Genomic DNA, 8354 nt, shown 5'->3' on the forward strand with positions numbered 1-8354 from the left:
ATCGGCCCACAGAGCCCACGGGCAGGATGAAGCCCAGGGCAGGATGAAGCCCAGAGCTGCGTGGTCACCGGTGTGCCACCCCAGGGAGGGGCAGCAGCTCGTGCTGGCCAGGCCACCTTTACCAAACTGGTGCTGTGCCTGGTTTATCCTGACAGGTCCACTTTGGGATTCCACTGCATTTACAGAGCCCAGTTAAGACCCTGCTTAAAGTAAAAAAATTGTTATTAGAAACAGGATGAAGCTGTGCCTAAACCTGAAGGTGACAGTCAATATCTTGTTGAGATCCTTTTCTTTACGACTCCCTTTAGAGCAATCTGATGTTGTTCATTGCACTGGAAATAAATTAATCTTTACTCAGAAGTTTATTTAAGAGAGATTCGATTCCATCTCCAATTCCCTCCCTCAAGAGGAGCAGATGGCCTCAAGCCAGAGGAACAGACCAGGCTTCCAAGAGCCATCTGCACCCATCCGATTGCTGTTTGACTGCCTGGGCCTGACATTGCTGATTATATTTACTCATTATTTCTTCTGACTGCAGAGATGGTTCTGCTGGGTCAGATGATTGGACTCAGAAACAACAGCCAGAAAAAAATTTAAAAACCAATAGGGTCAGTGGGGTTCAGGCTTGCCTGAGGCCAAAAAGCCCAACACAACCCAACCCAGACCACCCTGGAGCCAGACCATGGCCTCATGCACTGGAACACAATCAGCAATGCAAAAACAAATGACAAATCCTGGTGTCTGGATCAGAAAATAAACAAGTGCTTCAACATAGTGCACACACCCCACACAGGCAGGGCCAAGAAGAAGAGAGCAGCAAACCTCAGGAGGTCTTCAACAAAGCCAGAGCAACTCTTAAACACACCGAGAACTTGTCAAAATTCCCAAACTCCCACTGATGTCTGCATAATCCTTCCTGCAGATGTCCCAGTGCTGCCATGGCCCATTGAGGATGGAGATTTCATGCCACCATCCTGAGTGCATGCTCAGCCTTCTCCTGCCCCAGAGCAGGGGCACTGCCTGACCCAAGCTGTCTGCTGGGTCCACAGACCCCAGAGACCCAGATCTGCTGCAGGGACTGCACAGCCCTGCCCTGGACACCCAGACTGGGCAGGTACTCAGACAGACCTCTCCTGGAGATGGGGGTGAAGAAAAGGGTATGCCCCCAACATCTCACTACATCTGAGGCTCCAGGTCTGCTTATCCCTGGATTGGAATTTCTGGCAGGTCCCTGCTGCAGGAGAAGCTCTGGGGCTCGGAGAGCATTCTCTGACTTCTTAGCTCAAGCAACATTTGTTAACTACCCTGAGTGACAAAGGAGAGCAGGGAGGGATTGAAGAGCTTCACGGAGCCAAGGTGTCCATTCCCTCTGCAGGCGCTGGCGTTGCACCAGAGGCACACTCAGCCCTGCAGGTTTAACCTCACTCAGCAGGAAGACAATTCTCCTGTCTCTCATGATATCTCCAAAGGTAATGCAGCCTAATGAGACAACACAGATTGCCGGCAAAACACAGGCACCAGCATGCCCTGGCCCTGCTCCAAGGGCTTTATCCCACTTTATCATGCTGGAGGACCTGACCCATGGTAGATAAGTGATAACAGAGCTTTATCTGAGCCCAGCAGCCCAACTCCTGCATCACTGCCTCCCTTCACACGCTGGGGAGTGCATTTCCCCAGCACCCAGAGCAAACCACTTGCTCTACCAGCCTCCCCCAGACCCAGCAGAGGTTTCTGGCAGCCAGTGAGCAGTTTACAGCCCCAAGCAAGTGCTGACCAGCTGAAATCAATGCAGAGCAATGAAATCAGAGGAAATGACCTGTAAATTGCAGTGATTCCAAATAAACCTGCAATTTAGATCCATTGTTTAGTGTGTCTGCTCACAGCCTGTATCTCTGGTAGCTTAATTACTTGTGTATTTGCCTTGAGAAGTACAGCTCTAACAGTGGAAGACTTAAATCCAGCTCAGGAGTTTCTGCTTCACTGAACTCCTGGCCTGCTCCTGCTTGTTCTCTGCTGCCCAACCCTATTAACTGCTGTAGTATCTCCCTGGATTGCCTGTACAACACATCTGGGGGAAACTGGAGCCTTGCTGAAGTCATTCCTTCCCCATGAGCTAGGCAGAAATCAGAATTTCATCCTCTGAATCCACTGAGTATGGATTCTTAATTTCTAAATTAAATAACCCCTGCCTTGGCCCTTTCTGGCTAAGTCCAGCCTCGGGTGGAGCCCAGAGCAAATCCTCCACCACCACAAATTCAGTGAGTATGTTTTGCCACCTTTATTGTCTTTGCTGAATTGGAAAATCTGGGAATGATCCAGACTTATCTTGGGTATCTGAGATGGCAGCAGAAAGAGAGATCAGACAGTGCCTGCTCAATCAGCCAGCACTAAAGGAGCTACAATTGCCTTATCTCCTAAGGACAATTATATTCAGCCTTATCTCCTAAGGACAATTTCCCCAGACTTGCTAAATCTGCCAGTGAAGAACAGACTGAAATGACCTGATTATTTTTCAAAGGCCCTGGTTTAAATAACAGAATCAGGGATTGGAAATATCATTGAAGTCCAGGGAAGACAGGACTCTGGAAAGGCTCAGCTGTGGTGTGGGTAATACAGTGGGATGAGAGCTGGGGAAGATCTGTTCTTGCTGGGCCCTGAACCAAGGAGATGCACGCTCTGATTCAATTACTGCCTGTCTCAGAAAGCCTTTGAGGCTTTTTCTTAGGACCAACACCAGAGAGTAAACCCAGATTCAAAATCTTGCAGAACTAGAGCGACAGCAGCCTCTGCTGGCGTGGGGCAGTGTCCCGGTGCTGCAGGGGAGGGACTGGGAGCGCTGCCCAGGGCCGGGCAGGGGCGGCAGCGGTGCAGGTGTCAGCTCCTCTCAGCCCCTGTGCCGGGCCCCCAGCACACCGCGATGGCGCTGCCGGGGCTCTGACACACTTCGCTCGCTGATGCGGCCCCCGAGCCACGCGAGGGTGCTCGCTCCAGCCCCAGCGCAGCGCAGACCAAAAGGAAATGGATGCGCTCCTGTCAGGGTGCCTTAGCGGGATTCCTGAGGAGCATTTCAGCAATGCTGCTCCTCTCACGCAGCAGCCTTGCCTTGTGCTTCCCGGGCCTCTTTCTGCCTAAACAGAGAGGTCTTGGCTTGCAGGATCCTGCCACGGCCCCCCAGAGATGCTGGTTCAGAGCACAGTGCCTTCCCCTGCCCTGTTTATCCATTCCCCGGGGCCTCTGGAGCACCTCAGCACCCGTGCCATGGCTGGAGGGTGTTGGGGGGGCTCTCTGCAGGGCTCTCCCCACTTTGGACAGAGTGATTCCCCATCACACTCTGTTGTACAGATTTGTCCCTGAATTGCTCTACTCCCTTTCTGGTTTCCCCTTCCAACTGACACTCACTTTAACTGGGTGGATCCTCCTGTGACAGACTTCTGTGTCAGCGCTCTGGGGTTCCTCATTCCTGCCTGCTCTCATCTTGACCTTCCGCTCCAGGAGGATGTTCACACACTGCTGGTTGTTTGGGGCTGAGGCTGACTGGAGCCATTCCCTTTGCAAACCCCTCACTGACAACCCCTGGCCAGTGTCCCACTCAGCCAGGAGCCCTTCACACAGCAGGTGACAGGAGAAGTATCAGAGTAAAACCCCATGTGGGAGTCGCAGTGCTGATGTTGGGTTGCTGTAATTGACTGCTGTGAACTCAGGGGATGGAAGGAGATCTTCCACTGAGACAGTCAGGAGCTCTCTGGGGTATAACACAGTCCTGGGGCCTGCCATGATGGGGAGAAAGCGGCCTCAGTCTGTTCTGAGGGTCCAAGCCCCTGCACTGGACTGGGCAGCTGCTCGTCCTGCCCAGGACCCAAACCTGGGAAATGGGAAAATGACATCTGATGGTGATGTGATAGTAATGACACAGCATGGATGTGGCTTGAAAAATTCCCCAGCAACTCAACCAAAGTGGCTCTTTGAAGAAACGTTTCTATCTGCTTTCAGGTAACTGAGCTGCCCTCAAAATCCTCATGCAGCAAATACCTTTGTAGGCACCTTCCCTGTACACATTCCATCCAGAGTCTCTACCTCTGAGCCACTTCTCACAGTCCTTGCCTCACTCCAAGGGAAGGGTGGGAAGGATGCACTGTGATTTTCCAGGCAGTGGCAGGGATGCATCCTCAAGGAAGATGAGGTGGCTGGAGTGGGAAGTGTTTCAGCACAAAGCAGATTTGCCATCTCCAGCCACTTTTTGAATTTAGATCTTGCTGTTATTTGCAGAGTTTTGGCTCACAACCAGCCAGCTGGGAAGGAAGGAGTTATTTGATGACCCAAAAGGAAACCCGGAGTTTCCTCTTGCCATGGCAAGGCATTGAAAGGGAAGGGGATTCTGAGGTTTGTGCTTTCTGCTCTTTCCAAAGGGCATATTGGAAGAAAGCCAGGGAAGTAGCTTTGCTTTGTGTATTTGGGTTTCTGAAACTTTTAATTTAATTCTGGGGAAAAACAGCATTGTCACTCAAAATCCCACAGCTGTGCCAAAAAAGGTGGTTTGGGGAGGAAAAGAAGACTCTTTTGCCTAAGAAAACAAACAAAAGCAGCCCAGCTCAAGCTGGCAGCCCACTCCAGAGCCAGAGGGCAGCGGTGCAGGGGGTTGGATGGCTGTCCATCATCACAGTCCATCATCCCAATCCATCAGAACTGGGAGAGCAACCCAGCATCACAACCAGTCCATCAGCAGGGATGGACTACCCCAGCCCCTGCATCCTGCTCTGGCCAGGCCCTCTCAAAATTCCCCAAAATCCTTTGGGCTCTGTGCAGGGGAAGGGTTTTTGGTCCCTGCTGGGATGGGCATCACGATGGAGGAACCTGCTGCATTTTGGCATTTTCCTGGGAACTCAGTGACTATTTCAGAGAAAAAGCAGAGCCTCTGTCATGGAACACCCCAGGGTGAGTCACGAGTGGTGGGTAAAGGGGAGGAAGTAACTGTCTTAAGAAGAAGATATCCAGGGTCTGTGGGTAAACACTGCCCAAAGAAGTGGCAGGAGAACACAGCTTGGAAAACTGTTAGGACATCCATGTGTGCGTGGGCCTGGCTTCAGCCTGAAGGATTTTTTGTGAAAAACCACAGGGAAAATTCCACCTCAGGAGCAAGAAGCTGGAAAATGAGGATTTTCTTGGTTTGGACCCTTTTCCTCGTGAGAGCCATGAGCACAGGTCAGTAAATCTGTATCAGGGGTTTTGGCAGAGCTGTGGAGAGGCAGGGGCTGAGGCAGACCAGGAAGCTCACTGTGGTCATGGCAGAAGACCCAAACCTTTCCTCTGGTAGTTACAGGGTGTGATCTCTGAGATTTGCTTGTTCCCTGCCATATGAACCCTGGGAATAAGGCTTTTCATTCTCTTACTAACATACACCCTTGATGGGGGCTGTTTTATTAATGACTGGTGACATCTCACCTCAGCACTGCTCACGGGCATAGTGGGTGCACAGGCACAGCCTCCCTCGGGCTGCAGCCCCTGGCCTCAGACCCTTCATGGTTCCCTGAGGCACTGCCAGAATGGGTTTACAGCTTCTCTCTGTCCCCTGCAGGTGGCTGGGCAGTGACAGGCCCCAGGCAGGTGACAGTTGAGCAGGGCAGCTCACTGGCAGTGTCCTGCATCTACAAGCCGCGCTACAAGCTCAACTCCAAGTACTGGTGCCTCAAAAACTCCCTCTGGCCTTGCTTGACCTCCATCATCCAAACCGACGGCTCAGAGGTGGCAGTGACACGGGACAGGGTGTCCATCAGGGACAACCACACAGCAAATTCATTCACAGTGACACTGAGCAGCGTCACAGCAGGGGATGCAGGTCGGTACTCCTGTGGGGTGAAGAAGAAAGTGGGGATCAGCCGATGGCACAGCACCAAGGTGATGGTCTCTGCAGGTAAAACAGGGCTGGAAGCAAAGCTGCCATTAAACTCCCCCTTTGTTCCTCTTCCTCCTCTGCAGTGCTCAGGGCATTGCTCAGATACCTCCATATCCACCCCCTGCACCTGCATTGCTGAAGTCTCAGGGACAGAGACTCCTGCGCAGGGTACAGGACAGAGGGTGTGGGGATATCTACTTTGTTTTGACTCTGTTTTCTCTGCCAGCTGTTTCAAACACAACTGAGGACAGCAACCTGAGCCCATTGACCACCAACCCTCTGTGCCTCAGGGGCTGTGGGGAGCCTCCAGTGCTGTGAGTCAGGGTTTGGGATCCAGGCAAGCCCCCAAAAGCATCCCCTGGCCAAAAACTTCATTTCCCATGCATGTACCACCTGGCTTTGAGTTCCCAAGGAGCATCCTGGGGGCAAGCAGGGCAGCTGGCAGGCACGCCAGTGCCCCAGTCCCCAGTCCCCATCCTCATTCCCCAGACCCTACTAAAGCACTAGCATAACCTCCTTTCTCCTACACAGGTCCCAGCCCAGTGTCATCCACTTGCTGCTTCTGCTCAGCATCAAGGTGCCCGTGGCATTAGCCCTGCTTGGCGGGGCCGCCTGGGTGAGGAGCCGGGGCAGGAGCTGTGGCCAGGAGATCCTGCAGCTCTTGGAGGCATCCAGCAGCACCAGGACACGGGGCTGCCCACCCGTCCCAAACAGCTCCGAGCCCCAGCGACGCCCTCCTGCCCCCCTGGCCCCCACCCTGCTGGGGCCGTGCCACCCCTCACGGCCGCCCCGTGCCGGGAGCTGCTCGGCTCCGGGAACTTCTGGCCCTGGACAGCCTCGGCCCCTCCTGGCAGCCCCTGTGCTGCAGAGGGAAGGGCTTGGGGTGCAGAGAGCCTGTGTCTGTTGAGCTGCAGCTGCCAACGGAAGACAATTTGGCAATAAAGGCTGGGTATCCTGCAGGGCCGTGTCTCCTTCTGTCTGTCTGCTCCTTCCCTCAGCTTCCAGCACTGCCCAGGATGCCTGTGGCAGCCAAAGCTGATGCACATACCTGTGTGGGGACATGCTGCATTGTGCCTGGGGGGGAACATGGGGTCACAGGGGCCATGCAGGCTCCACTATGGCCCAGCTGAGCTTCCTCATGGGGAGAGGAGCCCTCAGCCCCAGGAGCCTCAGCCCTGCCACCTCTGCCTGGTCCACCAAATGCCCATCTCCAGCTTAGCAATAGCCAGGCAAGGGTGTTCTTCCAGAACTCTGCCCCCCACTCAGCAGCTGCAGGGACTGGGGACACAGGGAGAGGCCTGGAGGGACCTGATCAGAGCATGGGGCTCCTGAGCCACAAAGGGGCTGTGCTGGCAGGAGAAGTGGGTGCTCCTGTCCAGCTGCACCACGATAAGGGGCTGGGGTTACCCATTTCATTCCCCTGGGAAGGACAGGGTGGCCATGCAGGAGCACTGCCCAGCCTGGAGGATTGTCTGGCCTTCAGGTTGTCCCTGTGCTGTGCTGAGCTACCTCTCCCCCTGGATGCCCTGCCTGGCCAGAGGGGCTGGCCAGTGTGGCAGGGAGAGGCAGGCTGCGTCCCGACATGGGGGCAAGGCTGGAGGAAGAGAGCAGAGACTCCGGGCAAGGGCACAGGGGACAGTGCACAGCAAGTAATCTCAGTGACCAGGAGAAGCTGAAACTCTAGGAAACAGGAAATGCCATGATCTTGCTGGATCTCTAACAGCAATGGAGGTGGTACCAGAGGCAAAAGAGGAAGCAAAGCCGCAGAGACACAATGAAGAGGAGCAGCAGGGCTGCCCCCAAGTATCCATGTGGCTCCTGCTGGCGCTGACCTCGGCACTGCTGCCAGGAAGGGCTGAGCGCCCCGCCGGGGCCGGAGCCCCACGCTGCATCCAGCAGAGGAAGCGGGAGGTGTCCGAGCAGCGGCAGCGCTCCCGCGAGTCCGCGTGTCTGCACAGGCTCCGGGGCAGTGACAGGGCCCGGCACCGCGCAGGGATTCCTGAGGGAAACCCTGCCGGTCACGCACCAGCCTGGCCGGGAGACGTTGCCGAAATTCTGGTGCAAAGCGTGTACACGTACTGGTGTTACCTGTGCCACTTACATCGTCAGCATCGCGAAACTGCAGCCCGAGGTGCGGCAGGGCGGGTTCTCCATCCTGAACAGCTGCGTGCTCCGGGCATTCCCAGGCACTGCGGAGCGTCGGGCCAAGGAGGATGCGGGCACGCTCAGCTGTGGGATGCCAAAGGGATTTTTCCCTTTCTATGAGAGTGCTGATGTGGAGGTTATCATAACCCCAGTGGGTCCGGGCACGTTTTCCCCACACAGCAACAGTGACGCCCACGTTGGGGGCCCGGGACCACACTGAGGGAAGAGGTTTCACCCCGTGCGTGACAGGAACACGGGGCCCGTCTGGAACCCGCTGCATCCATCCTTCCCCAGCCTCTGCAACCCCGACGCTCTCTCC

General features: G+C 54.9%; 1 protein-coding gene across 1 annotated transcript; it reads left to right on the plus strand.

The window, feature by feature from the left end:
- Positions 1–5133: 5133 nt before the first annotated feature.
- Positions 5134–8255, plus strand: LOC102034850 (CMRF35-like molecule 8). Its single transcript, XM_031059929.1, has 6 exons — positions 5134–5199; positions 5573–5908; positions 6117–6204; positions 6422–6528; positions 7614–7848; positions 8000–8255. Exons 1-6 carry the CDS (start codon positions 5148–5150, stop codon positions 8253–8255), a joined length of 1074 nt encoding a protein of 357 aa, XP_030915789.1. The 5' UTR covers positions 5134–5147.
- The last annotated feature ends 99 nt before the right edge of the window (positions 8256–8354 follow it).

Source organism: Geospiza fortis, unplaced genomic scaffold (genome assembly GCF_000277835.1).
Source record: "Geospiza fortis unplaced genomic scaffold, GeoFor_1.0 scaffold244, whole genome shotgun sequence".
NCBI lineage: Eukaryota > Metazoa > Chordata > Aves > Passeriformes > Thraupidae > Geospiza > Geospiza fortis.

What these genes read in the sequence shown, in the direction of transcription:
- LOC102034850 (XM_031059929.1), top strand. Translation starts at nt 5,148, where the DNA reads ATGAGGATTTTCTTGGTTTGGACCCTTTTCCTCGTGAGAGCCATGAGC. An exon ending in TGTGGGGAGCCTCCAGTGCT is followed by an intron (nt 6,205 to 6,421) that starts GTGAGTCAGGGT and finishes TCTCCTACACAG; the next exon opens with GTCCCAGCCCAGTGTCATCC. An exon ending in GAGTCCGCGTGTCTGCACAG is followed by an intron (nt 7,849 to 7,999) that starts GCTCCGGGGCAG and finishes TTACATCGTCAG; the next exon opens with CATCGCGAAACTGCAGCCCG.